The sequence below is a fragment of the Micromesistius poutassou genome, assembly GCF_964030765.1.
Source record: "Micromesistius poutassou genome assembly, chromosome: 24".
Lineage (NCBI taxonomy): Eukaryota > Metazoa > Chordata > Actinopteri > Gadiformes > Gadidae > Micromesistius > Micromesistius poutassou.
In genome coordinates, this window is record NC_140294.1 from 3,359,401 (window position 1) to 3,374,057 (window position 14,657).

The 14,657-nt window shown below is 42.4% G+C and overlaps 1 protein-coding gene across 1 annotated transcript; it reads left to right on the top strand.

The window, feature by feature from the left end:
* Positions 1 to 3,900: 3,900 nt before the first annotated feature.
* orc4 (origin recognition complex, subunit 4) lies at positions 3,901 to 13,939 on the top strand. The gene is made up of 14 exons (XM_084487795.1): positions 3,901 to 3,998; positions 4,441 to 4,509; positions 4,896 to 4,975; positions 5,526 to 5,616; positions 5,998 to 6,073; positions 7,110 to 7,195; positions 7,660 to 7,708; positions 8,199 to 8,350; positions 10,643 to 10,819; positions 11,226 to 11,312; positions 11,927 to 12,035; positions 12,631 to 12,726; positions 13,128 to 13,195; positions 13,514 to 13,939. The coding sequence occupies exons 2-14, from the start codon at positions 4,453 to 4,455 to the stop codon at positions 13,703 to 13,705; spliced, it is 1,320 nt and encodes a 439-aa protein (XP_084343921.1). The 5' UTR covers positions 3,901 to 3,998; positions 4,441 to 4,452; the 3' UTR covers positions 13,706 to 13,939.
* Positions 13,940 to 14,657: the final 718 nt, after the last annotated feature.

Sequence of the window (14,657 nt, forward strand, 5' to 3'; positions counted from 1 at the left end):
GAGCGGCTGCGCAGGAAGTGCCGCGGGCGACGCCATCTGGTTGGTCAGGAGGACTGAGGCCTGTAACACCCCTTTTTTAACGTTTCCTCTGAATGTCCCTCTTTTTTTATCTCCCAGAGGGCGTTAAACATCCACAATTCGGCCTCGGATCGCCAGAACGGTGATGGTGGTGGGGGGTCCTCTTCTCCTCAACATGTTGGTTCCCAAAGACGGACAACGGGTTGTGGTTTCCCCATGGTTCCTGAGGGGAGAATGAAAGAACGCATAACGGAGAGTCAAAGGTCACAGTTTCCAGCTTTCCAGTGTGCAAGTCGGATGCCCTGTGATAGCCCCCGATGCGTCCATGCGAGTGCTACACAGGAGCACGCACATAAACGCACAGAAACCGAGCCGGCTGCCTTGAACTGCGTGTGAACTTGTGTACCACGCACGCCACCACACATCATCACCGTGGGTATCTGTGCGCATGCATGTGGGTCATCAGCACCGTGATGCAGACGGATTGCCCGCTACTATAAATGTTTCTTGAGAAATATTTATTTATTTTATGCTGTGCCGTGCGCACAGTGATTAGGCAGTCAATCCCATCAGAGCCTGACAGGAGGAGATATGGAGCCCGATCGTCCTCTCCTCCTTCGGTGTTGCTGACTCATTACCGACCTGAGAAGAGCTGGGGAGGTGGCCAGGGTCAGTCAGAGTACACCCACCGCAAGAGAGAACCGAGACGGCCCTACCTCTCACACAAACATGGGCCGGGTAGGGTTGATCCTAATGCCACAGATTCTTATTTATAGCATTAGTCACAACAACAGAGACTGTAAAATAATGCCCATCACTTTAAACTATGAGTAAAGGTTTCAAGTTATCACTGTGTAGCACTGCCACTGGTACATTTTTACACTTTGTATGAATTAATTTTTCCTTACTAAAAATCCCATTTGGGAAGCATCACCCACACGCAAATTTGTTAAAGAAACCGTAAACACGGTCCAACTCCGCCCCTCGCAGTTTCTGGTTTCCAGCCCAGGCTCTTTGCCATCTTCACCCAGAAGATCTGCTATAACAAAGTAGGACTGCTGGATCCCAGATTAGACCACTCCTAACTGTTTTGCCCCCTCGCCACCCAACAGTTCAGTTTAAATTTAAAACAGCTAATACACGCAATATATTTATCTGACCATTTTGGCACTTTTATATCGCAATGTTCCAAATCTTGACCGATTGCGGGGCCGTGGATCTTTTTGTTAGATATTATAGTTCATAGTCTTTAAATAGTTCCAGAAATTGTAAGAAAGCCGAAGAACATAACTAGTAGTTAGCTGCACAAAACACTGAATGCTGCCCAGTTTATGAACTGAGAATCACCACTGCTTCTGGAAATTACAACATTAAATAATTATTACGCTGACATCGACAAAATATAAACTTTGACAAGTCTGATTTTAATGTCAACTACTGCAATGGGGAAAAAAAACAACGTAATAGCCTATTCACCAGTCCCAGTAGTCAAATAAATTGCTTCCATACTTTTCTACAAGTCTAATGGCAATTGCCTCAACCAATCATTCCCATTACCCTTAGGTACTATAAAGCTAATTAAAACACTTTTCAATATGAATCTACATTAGTGGTTGCATATTTAAAAAACTAGTGTTTTTCTTGTATAAAGCTGGCCTACATCTATTTAAAAACTACAAAACACATGCATGAAGAGGCAAACTTGCAAAAGATCTTCAAATTTGAAGCAGCAAACCAGCAAAAGGAGTGAGACATTGCATTGATTGCATTGACTGTTGGGCTCTCACTTATGGTGTTTACCTGACTGAAAATGACATCTGTCACAGACAGATTTAAAAGTTCACATCCATCTATGCCAGCATGCCAGCCAGCCCATTATGTTGACACAACAAAGTCCTAACTGATCAGAATGACCAACGTTACACCACTGGTTACTACGTTGCACATGACCTGTGACCCTACACCAAGTGTTGCTTTATAAACGTGGGTTTTGGATCTATGAATGAGAAGAAAGAAACATGTTTGACTAAAGTAAAAGGTGCACGAAACATGACATATTATGTGCGTGGGCCGTGATAATATAGATACAGTGTCAACGTGCACAATCCGTGCACTTGTATTCAGTAGTGATTGATCTGAGAGCGTCTTCAATCCAAACTAGCTGCAGGGTTAGCGCGTCCAGAGCCAGCCTGTTAGACTGCCTGTTAGCCGCGGAGCTAACAAGCTAACCACCGAGAAGGGGAAGGTCTTGGCTTCGCTACTCTTTCGTCTTTTTTAGTCCGTAAACCGACGTCAACGTACGGGGGACCTGCCGTCTCAACACACAAGATAGCCGCATGTTACCAGAGGAAAATAAAAAACTAATGGGACTTCTCGGCACCAGCTGGGTCTGAAGCCAAGGGGCAGGCCAAGGCCAGTGCCAGGCCGAGTTAGCAACGTTAGCCTAGCTAACAGTGTTAGCCTAGCTGGCTAACAGCAAACAACTCCTAGCAACGCAAACCGTTGCGTTACGGAGCGCGAGCAGAGACGCTCACTCAGCTACTGTTAGTCGCTATGGTCTAACGGTGACACAATGATCGTTTTCTTAGCACACACCTCCCCGATAATGAACGGTTTTATCGTTATTTAAAAAAATAAAACGACCATAAGTGCATTTTTGACCTTTGAGAAATAAGAATAGGAACCTTACCCATTAGTTCACAGCCTCTGCTGGCTCTCATAGACTGGGATATTGAAGATGATGGAGTTGCATCGCGCATGCGTGGCAAGGGCACACAGATGGGTCACGGTTAGATGGGATCTGACCATGATTCCCACTGAAGTCTACTGGTCAAGTATACCCACGCCATCACACACACACACACACACACACACACACACACACACACACACACACACACACACACACACACACACACACACACACACACACGCAGGCAACGTTTTTTTTTTGTAACTATGTTGTTGTTACCTGCTTGGTATTTCCATAATATTCATAAGTAATTTATGAGTTGAGTAGTGTTTATGATGTAGCCACAATAACTTAAAATTCAACATGAGATACTTATCATTATTATACTAACAAATAATACTAATACAACATTATAGGTCAGCTGTAATCAGTAGAAAGTTGATAAATGTCATGAAATTGTTAGGAAAGAATAACAAACAGCTGGTCCATAAAGGAAAAGGCATCAGTGCAGTTATTTCTTCCTATAAACGTTGTTTTGATGATAAACAGGCTGCTTTGGTTTTAATAGCAGTCTTCTGTCACAAACTATTGACAAATGTAAAGTGTCCGGATCTCAAATAGAAAAATAAATCGTGAAATAGGCAATACAGTAGATCTACAAGAAATGTAAGCTGAATCACTCGGACGCGGACATCAGACGCTATTGTTTCATCATCAACGAAAAAAGTCTACATTGACCGTTCTTGACCGTGTGCCTGCGCAAGCTTTACTAAACATGGACATTGAATAAAGTGATTTGTAACCGTTAGCCTTCCTACTGCTTTGGTCATGTTTTCTCTCTTTCAAGGTGTGCTGTACCAGTTAAATCCCCACCTGCTGCTACACTGGAACTGTTGATTTACAGAACTGGAGTGATAGTAATCAATGTAATGAGTTTTGTCGGTCTTCAAAATTCATATATTCATCATTAAATCTATAATATATAGTCTTCGTACAATTATACTATATATTAAAATATACTATAATACCTGCATGAGGAGCCTGAGGAAAGAGGTCAATACATCTTCCGGCCACAGGGGGCATGAGAGAGGTCTGAGGAGGAAGGTCCGAGGTCCGACCACTGGGGACTCGGACCCGCATCACGTGAAGCCTGAGGGCTCACGATCTCAACAAAACCCATCTGCCTGCTCGGGACCCGCCCCGGAAGTCGTCACGTTCACAACAGGAAGTAGCTGTGTTATTCCCGCGAAGATTGAGACCGCTCGTCACAGTTTACAGAGTTGTGCAGGTCGGTACTCAGTTAGATCTGTGTTTTATTGTACACTGGTCTAATTTGATAGCCTTACACTGTAGATACATTGCGTTTGAAGAGGTGGCTCATGTATGCCATCCAGCTTGCTTTTAATGCCTTGTGTTTGAGACGAAAGTCTGCTGGTGACGTTAACATGTGCTGTCAGGACATTCTCACAAGACATGAGTGACAGCTGAGTTTCTCCTCCGACGATGACTGCGTGAGCAGGGTCTATTTGTGGTACATTAGGTATATTGGTGGTACAATAGATCTATTGTTGGTACATTAGGTCTATTGGTGGCACATTAGGTCTATTGGTGGCACATCAGGTCTATTGGTGGTACAATAGATCTATTGTTGGTACATTAGGTCTATCGGTGGTATACATTAGTTATCTTATTTGCTTCACTAATCTTTGTGTGACCCATGCCCTGTCTAGGTTACTATTAACATGAGTAAACGGAAACTCCAAGACTCGCCAATGCCAATAGGAGAATGCATTTCTCAGGTTTGTGTTTCTAATTTTATAACATTTTGTTATGTTAGTTTACTGCTCCATCTCTATGCATTGATGTAGTTATTTTACACATGGTTCATATAGGATTTGATGCACTAAAAGCATGATCAACATGCGCATAGCCATATAAATTATTCATGAAAACCTTGCACACAGATTTGGGTAATTTGCTAGAGTGGTAGACTACTACTTTTCATGTTATAGTTATGTGATTCAAATGTTACCTCAGACTTATCAACACAATCAACTGCAATTGCTGCACGTGCTAAGTGGCCACATGTAACATTTAAGTGCATCATTCTACAATCTTTGTTTAAGAGGATTATGTGTTGGGTAATATGACTGTATTAATGCTGTTCTACTTCATCCATATACAGGTGCAGACTCTGCTAAGAGAACGACTCTGCCACCACCAGCAGCTGCCACAGAGGCCAGAGGGAGTCGATTCACAACATAAGTAGGGAGGATTTCTATGGGTAACGAATACTACCTTCTTAAAGGTAGAATATTATACCACCAGGTGTGAGTGTGATTAGCCGTTACAAGCCGTTTTGACATCACGTGGGCGTGTCCACCTAGATGTGTGCTGGATGGATCAGTCTACCAGCGTACCCAGTGGACTGTAGCAAGCGTTGCTCATCCGTCTGTCACACATCTAGGTGGACACGCCCACTTGTGATGTCAGAAGAGGTAGATTTTCGAAACGGCTTTGAACGGCTAATCACACTGACACCGTATAATATGTCACCTTTAAGGGAGAGGGGAAATAGTGAAACATACCACACAGACCAAAACAAAAACAAATGTCCCCAATCCGATGTTTCAAAGGAGAACATACTGGCTGTAGCATTGTTGTCAGAGAAGACAGTATTTCGACTTGGCATGTTTCCTTAATCTCTTAAGGACGAGTAAATGTGTTGCATAAAGCTCCTTTTAACAAAGGTAAAGTGCTTATTGACAGAATTGCATGGTGGGTAATGTAGTCTTAACCGCCTGTGTAATTGCAGGCACCTACTGGAGCTGCTGAAGCGAACAGCTGTGCACGGAGAGAGCAACTCTGTGCTCATCATTGGCCCGAGGGGAACAGGGAAGACCCTGGTAATGAAACCACAGTAAACCTGCATTACATTACATCTTTACATTTGACGGCTCAAAGCATTGTCTTGGCCAGTAGATTTTACCACTCTGCCAGGAAAGAAGACAACATTTGCATATGAAACCAATTAACAACATTTTATAGAAAGATGGACTAAATTAAATGAAATGGAAGGAGGGGATGAATAGATTAATAATAATAATGATGATGATGATGATGATGGTAATAATAAAAAAACTTTTTAAAAATAAGACGTTTAAAAAAAAAAAGGAATTGTGGACCCTGTCTCTAAACGCACTACTCAATCAGTTGGGGCCTTACCAGCAGCCAAGATGGCGGTTTTGACACAGTGTTTTCACACTATGTTTCCCTGTCCTGTCTAGCTGCTCCGATGTGTGCTGGCGGAGCTTCTGGCTGAGGAGGATGTCGATAAGACCCTACTGCAGGTTCACCTCAACGGTAGGCAGTCCTCCACACTTCTGATGAGCAGGGCCGTAGCCAAGGCACATGGGCAGGGGGGCCCTGAACCCACCCCCCACAGAGTGTCCCCTGATTGGCATCGGATCCTCCTTATTATCTCATCTTATTATGCGAAAACACATCGAGCTGTAGAAACGCTGTAGTGCATATTCAAGGCGACTGTGTGGTGCTGGTTCTCCACAAAAAAGAGTGGAGCGCATCAAACCTGCGCGCATCAAGCCATGCGCGCTGTATATAAACATACAGTCGAGGAGGAGAAAGCAGTTGTTAAACCTTTTAGATTGAGCAGAAATACTTTTTAATGTACATTTAGTAATTAAATTTTACCAAGGGGCTGTATTTAAAGCTACAAATATATATATAATACATATATATATTTTATATATAATACAAATCAAATAAATAAATAAAAAAATCAACGCAACTCTAATGTCCCTAGCTGGTGGGGGTTTGTGTTTCAGGCGTCCACACGAATCCTAACACAAAACTACATAGGTCCGTTTTTATCCAAATCCACCCTCGGAGGTGGTTTCAGAAAAGTGTGTTTTTGGGCACCAGATCCGTCTGGACAGTCGGCCCAAATGCACAAGACTTATGCGGTTTCACCAAAGAATTGGCTCCATGTGGACGGGGCCTCAGTGGACCTCGTTGTATTCCTCACTGTTGATGATCTACAATCAGTATTGTGTATGATGTGAGGATCATGTTGAGGAATCAGTCCTCCCCAGGGGTCCCAATACAAAAATCTGTCAACCCAAAAATGCCCTCCTTTTTTTTTTTAATTAATATTCTTTACATTTTCAGAAAATGTATTTATTGTACTTTATCATACTTTGCCTCCAAAAAAATTAGCGGCTATAGAGTTGTATAATTGAAATTATACACCATTGTATTTTTTATGCCTTCTTTACTTAATTTTATATTGGGACCCATGCTGTTATTTTGCACCTCTTCTCTATTGTGTTTTATTTTGTTTCTTTAAATTCTGAGTGTTAAAAGCCTGCTTTTCTTGCAGGTCTCTTGCAGACGGACGACAGAATAGCGCTGAAGGAAATCACAAGACAGTTGAGCCTGGAGAACGTCGTCGGGGACCAAGTGTTTGTAGGTACCACACTGCTTATTAGGCATGCAGTAGGCAACGTTCAAGTCAATGATAAAATGAATACTAAATTCCAGCATCTATCTGTCCAGCCAGTGTTCTACGAAAATACTAAATCTACGAGTGCTTTATAACTGTGTTGCAGCCTGTCAAAAATGTTTCAACCCACCGGCCAAATAACAACCAACCAGGGCTAGTTTTGTAGTAACCAATCAGGACCATTCTCTACAAAGTAAAGTTTCTGGTTGACTTTCTCTGCTCACATTGGACATTGTTTGACGAGGTGTTTCTGACTGACTTCTGTCTTTTAAAATTATTGTCTGTCAGTGGAATTTCCTACTGCTCCTTTAAGGTACAGTAGGTGAGATATAAGTGTCTTCTCTTCACAGAAGAGATGCTCTGATTGGTCAGAAGTCAAAAAATCTTTGTCTTGATCTTTGTTGTACTTTCTCCCATTTGATTTCAGGGCAGTTTTGCAGAAAATTTGGCATTTCTACTAGAGGCCCTTAAGAAAGGTATGTTTATTTGTGACATGTTTAGTACCTGGCCCCTATTCACCAGTACAGAAACATTTGCCACACAGGAAAACAATGGCATATTGAGTGAGAAGGAGGTTCTCAATGAGTTGGTATATTCTGTGAATCAACATGTAGAGTTTATTTTAGGGTGCTTTGTGGATCTGCTTTTGACCGTTTATAGGTGTATCATTTTCCATAGGTCGGTCTGCCAATCGGGGAACCAGCTTTCAATGGCCAAAAGGGACAAAATGAGAGAATTATTTGAAATAGCTTACCATTTAGCTCTATAATAAGGGGTGTTTGCAATTAAACCTGTAGGCCAAAACAAACCGATTTTCCTTCAATACACTTCAAACCTACCTACTAATTTACAACAGCTCATCCCCTTGATTTAAACTGGGACAGAGGGGAATTTGCTGATGGACATTTTCTTGCTGTTGTTGGTTTCCACCGTTAACCCCCCCCCCCCTTCTCCTCCTCAAATCAGGGGACCGCAGCAGCAGCCGGCCAGTGCTGTTCATCCTGGACGAGTTCGACCTGTTCGCCCACCACAAGAACCAGACGCTGCTCTACAACCTGCTGGACGTGTCCCAGTCCGCCCAGACCCCCGTGGCTGTGGTGGGGCTCACCTGCAGACTGGTACGCTCTTATTGTGGAGGAGGACGGCAGGACAGTGAGTATACTGTCTCGCCATGTGGACGGTTAACTTGTGGGGCATTTCATTCATAGTGGGATGTTGAGTCATGTAATCACGTCATAAATGTAAAAAAAAAGAAAAGTACAATAAATAAAATATATTTTAATTATTGTACTAATACATAGTTCCAACAAGCCCTGGAAAACCTGGATTTAAAAAAGGGGGGTTCCAGTCATGGCACAATACTGACAGTTTACAGTTTAGTATCAAATGTCCTGCTGTTACATGTCATGAAAAATGCAAAACTGCACTACAAACATATTTTATGTTTCTGTGGGCTATGCTCAGTCTAATCTAAAGTTGCACAGTTGTCTGTCACAGGCGATGAGCCAGCTCGCAATGCTTTTGGCGAGATAATGGTGTGAGCGAGCATTCCAATGAAATATCAATCACTGACTGAAACGTTAAAAGTTAAAATCACACAGGTTTGCAGATTTTGTCTAATTTCACTTGGCAATTGTTACCAAATGTCAAAGAAATACCACAAGAACCTAAGCGCTAGGTGACAGTCAGCAGCCAAGTTGTAGCAGTAGCCAAGTACGGTTAAGGTTTGCAATTCAATATTTAAGCAATAGATCACGACAGGCTGTGGTATGTTCTCATTATACCACAGTTAAGGGGCGCGTCGGGACGGTGACCCCCTTAACTGTGGTACAATTAAATAAATATCATTTCACTAACTGAAGTGATCTATTTTATAAAACGGTTACGTAAGTATGGTGAAATTAAAGTCATAGACAACCTCAATTTTGGAAAAGCTAGAAAGTCGGAAAAGCATTTTTTTTAACAAATACAAAAAAGTAGTCCCTCCTGGCTGCCTGCAAAGTGTACGGCGGTTGCTATGCAACACACTGTAGCGTCCTTCAGAGAGAAGGCTAGAGACGGTAGCTTGGTTCGCCGGCAATTTAGCCTACTATCGAGTTCACTCACCGTGTGCCTATTGCTTTCCAACATTTCCACCCTCTCCAGCAATCAACATATTTTTAGGCTTCAGTGAACTATGCTATTGCTTTTATATATAAATAAACAACAGTTCAAGTTAGGCGCGGAGTGATACTGAACTCTGTAAACTGAACGGGCGTCATAGCTGTGTGTATACGCTCAATATACAACAGCTAGGAACCAATCAGATCGCTTGATTTAAGCCACCCGTTTTATAAAGGCCTATAAGACCTGGACAGACAACGGCTGTTATCTGTATTTTAATGAAGATATCGATGGGGGAAACATGTTTGTTTTAATAATCAAAGTTATATTTGGGATAAAATGCAACTTGTATGCGTCTTGTACATGCATGTATGCGTCTTGTACATGCAGCTGTGATTGACAGGCAAGATCAATTCCCTTTAACAAATCGGGGAAGAGTTGCGCGTAATCATGGCAAGAGTTGCCATGATTAGTCATAAATAGGCCGGGAGCGGTCTAAAATGTGATGTGTGAGTCTCATACAGAGGCAGGGGCGCTCAACTGGAGCAGACATCCTCACAGCATTACACTGACTAAAGCTGACGGATGGCCAACTGCCAATTCTAACAAATTACACTCAAACAAAAGCTCTTGAAAGTCCTACATCACCTTTTGAATAATCTTCCAACCTTCATCACAAGTCTGGCGCTTAATAATAGTACTTAGCATTGTATAGCATCTTATCCTAGCTATCTTGTATACGGGGAATGGGTTAACCTAGCAATTGTAAATGCTTAGCACTTGTTTCTATGGACATCTTTACTGTACTGACATATTGATATATTGTTTCTGTTTCTTCTGACAAATGTACTTAATTATTTTAAGTCGCTTTGGATGAAAGCGTCTGCTAAATGCCCTAAATGAAAAATGTTAGTTATGGTTGGACGTCGACGCATTGCAAGGGGGTTAGAACTGCACCCTCAATTGATAGCTTTAAAACCAGTATCAAGACCCATCTATTTTCTGTTGCCTTTTCTTAGATCATCTTTCTGCTTCATCTGTTTCATCTGTTTCTTCTATTCTACATTGTTACCTAACATTTTTTCGAACTCTCCCTTATGTAATACATTTTATTCATTTTTATTTATCTATTTTATTTTATTTAATATATTTTATCTTATCTTCATTTTATTGGTGTAAAAGCACTTTGGGTTGCCATTGGTATGAAATGTGCTATATAAATAAAATTGCCTTGCCTTAAGTCTTCGACAGAAACACAATCTTTCCTTCATTAATTTCCCAGTGTCCTTTCCCTCCGTGGCCTCCAGGATGTGCTGGAGCTGCTGGAGAAGAGGGTGAAGTCTCGCTTCTCCCACCGCCAGATCCACCTGCTCCCCAGCCTGAGCTTCAGCCAGTACCTGCAGGCGGTGCAGGCCCAGCTCCACCTTCCCGACGCCACCTTCCCTGACACCACCTTCTGCCACGACTGGAACGCCAGCGTCAAGGTCGCCCGCTTCTTCATTCAGCGCTTACAGTTTCAGTCGTGGAGCCGAGACTACTTTGGATAGATTTGCAAAGGATAGATTTGTACAGTTGTAAGGGCTTTGTGAGAAGGTTTAAAACATGAGGGAAAAGAAGCGGTAGGAACTCAAAGAATTCAGAAATATATTTGTTGAAGTGCATGCAGAAAATATAAAAAAATATAAAAAACAAGTTTAAAAGTCATTTAGCGAGAGATTCTTGCACCCGTTGGAGCTGCTGAAACAGACAGCTGGGCACGGTTTAGGTTTTCTAAGAACGTAACAGTCCTGCCATTTGGAGTTGAGACACCACTGTATAGTTGTTCTTCAGTAAAAGCAGGATTGTTAAGTGAGTACATCTTTACTGACTTGAAGGTTCTTTGGTTTGTAGGCTTTGTGTGCGGACAAGTCTGTGGAGGAGGTTCTACTGAGACACTTCAACTCTACCAAGGACTTCCGCTCCCTGCATCGGCTCCTGGTATGAATAACACAGCGCTTTCATTTAAAATCCAGCCAGGGGTGCTCACTTAAAGGATGCAAATGGTCTTAAAGGGGAAGTTCAGGGATCTAACACATTCAGGCTCCTGCTGGGTTATTGGGAAAGAGTTTTTAAACGATTACAACTTTCCGATATAATCTGTTATTACCTTATATTTTATAAAGTCTCTCAAGTCTCGGCATGGAAGAAAAAACTTTTTTTTTTTTTGTATTGCCAAATCATTATATACCAGTAAACAAAATTATATCAATAACACGGGATAATAATAATCAACATATTACACACGCACACGCTTTTGTGACAACTGATGGGGTAAAAACAGTCTTTGCAAAAAGAGTTCACTGAAACATTATGGATGTAAACATTATCTCTCCGAGGTCTTTGTGTTGTGGTAACCCGACTCCACGAGTGTCCCTCCTCCCCAATCACCACACGTTTGTGTCCGTTTAAGCTGTGAAAGCGCGTTTATCAAACACACAGAATGTGTCTGAGGAAAGTCAACAGAAAAGGAGAGTCTTGGCTCCGTGAGCCAAGCCACCATTTTATACATTTATTGCATTATAATTTTGCTCACTACTCCACTCTGCCTCTAGATGGCAAGCTTGAGTCGTGTGAGCGTGAGCAACCCCACCATCAAGCCGGCCGACCTCCTGGATGCCAGTAGGCTGCTCTCTGCCGACGCCATGACCAACGTTCTCCACGGTAACCAATAACATCCGGAGTTAGGATCGTAACACACACATGGATAGAAAGATGTGAAGAAATGCACGATCCGAGACAGCTTTGATCCAATATCGGAAAGTGTTTTTATTTTTTCACCATTTCCCCACTGTATAAACATGGATATGACTTTTATTAGTGTGGGCGCGAGGCAAATGCATTGTTTGCCTTGATATTGTTATTCTGTGTCTGAATGGGTTATAAAAATGTTAAATATAAAGCATACTGCCCGGTCGGGGTAGATTTGAAAAAAGGATTTTGAATCTCTGAGTCAAAAAAACCCTTTTTTAATTATTATTTTTATTCTTATTTGAGGGATTTATTAATAATTATTTCTAAAATAACCGTTGCCAAAAGTATATGCCACTTAGTTATTTAATTCCATCAATAAGTCTACTTCTGAGTGGGCCCAGGGCCTCAGAACCTGGTAGCATCGTCAAGGTCTTAGGGAGTGAGTTCATCAAAAGCACGGCACATTTAAATGAATGCTTAGCTAATGGCTAACCCTGTAGAAAATAATATTTGTTTCATATTTTTTAACGAATGATGTACACTCTTCTGGGCCGTCTCTCTCCAGGCCTCTCCATCCTGGAGCTCTGTCTGGTCATCGCCATGAAGCACCTGAATGACATCTATGACGGGGAACCCTTCAACCTCCAGATGGTCTACAACGGTATGCAGCACAGCATCAACAGGACCCCATCATGGAGCCTTGCTCATTTTTATACTGTTATTGTTTCATAGATAAGTGTTCTTATTCAGGTAGTTTAATTAATTTGACCAATTCATGAATTAATCAAAAAAATAAATATAACGGTCTCACGGAAGTTGAAAATGATACAGCCGAGTGAAGTCGTTCTGGACACAACACACAACGTGTGTGTGTGTGTGTGTGTGTGTGTGTGTGTGTGTGTGTGGTGTGTGGTGTGTGTGTGGTGTGTGTGTTCAGTCAAACTTTATGGTATCAGGAAGGATTGGGGTCACAGCCACAATACTTTCTCAGCGTTGTGATTGTCGTGTCCGATACGAACGGCTGACTTAGACTGCCGTTTGACATGTGTTTTCTCTCCTCAGAGTTTAAGAGGTTTCTGCAGAGGAAGTCTAATTCCCTGTACAACTTTGAGCTGCCAGTAGTCATGAAGGTCAGTGCTCGGGAAAACCTTTCAAATATTTAGCTCATAATACTTTTATTTTCCCCAACATATTTCTGATTGATTGAAGTTACGTATTTGTAGGACACTGTGGCCTATTTTGAGAATCTAAAGAATGCTATTGGAAATAAATAGAAAAAAATAATAATATAGTTTGAAGCCAATTGATTAACTTTTACTGCATTTCCATTCGCAAATGAAAGCGTAAAAAAATTGTCAATTTGTTGAACAAATGCAACTGTATCAATCATCATTCAATCCCCCAACCGGTAACATTCTCTGACCTCTGACCCCTGACCCCTGCCCCAGGCCTTCGAGCACCTGCAGCAGCTGGAGGTGGTGCGTCCGGTGGAGGCGGCGGCGGTGGCGGCGGCGCGGGCCCAGCGAGAGTACCAGCTGGTGAGGCTCATGCTGGACCACAGTCAGATCATGGAGGCGCTGCAGAAGTACCCGCAGTGCCCCACCGACGTCAAGCAGTGGGCTGCCTCCGCCTTCGGCTAGGACCGGAGGAGGAGGAGGAGGAGGAGGAGGGGGGGGGTGGGGGGAGGGAGGGAGAGGAAGAGTACTGCACCTAGGCCATCCTAGGCGAGTCGTTTCCGGAGATGGTTTGGCTCTTTGTGTGACGGTGCTTCACCGCAGCAAATCACCGGGCCAGCTGAGACAATTGTACCTGCACGCAGAACGATTCTGCTGAGGAAAACCAAAACTTCAGAGTAGGTCTTCTGTGGGGTTAGTTTTGACACAGGTCCATGAAATACATTGAATTGTAACTTATTTCATTTAAAAAAAAAGTTTTTTTGTGATTACTTTTCCAAATAAATGCAAAAAAAGGTTTTCTTGCTGTTGAGGAGCTTGTGTCTTTCGTACACTGCGTGAGTGTCCCAGATATCGCCATCAGGTGGGTGACTTGATAGGAGTTAGTAGATTGTGATGATACTGTTACTAGACCTACATATGCAATCAGACAAGGTTGATACCTGCTATGTTAATTTTAAAAATGTCCCCCCTCCTCCTTCCTACCTACCCCCCATAGAATAGGATCAAAGCATTTTAACCAAGACTTGCTCAAAAGCAGCGAAGCAGACACATTTATGAACTTTGGACGTGATGACATTTTAGAAACTTTTTTAAACAAGGTTTATTTTTACAATGGACCTCATGTTTAAAATTTCTGTTATAGAAAAAATAATACAAGCGGCGTATTGATCTACTATTTGATGACGCTGTGCTTAGTCAGCAGCCAGTAGGCTACAACCGACAAGGCAGCGGACAACCTGCCGGGTTAATGCCCTCCCCCCAATCAGAATCAAGCATTCTTAAACAGAGTAGAATAAAGCAGGTTTATCCGAGGTACAGTCGAAAACCAACATCACCACAATGTCACAAGGAGAACACACATCACATCAAGGGATTTGAAGTAGCCTTCATGAATGCATGAATGTGCCCAAGTCAA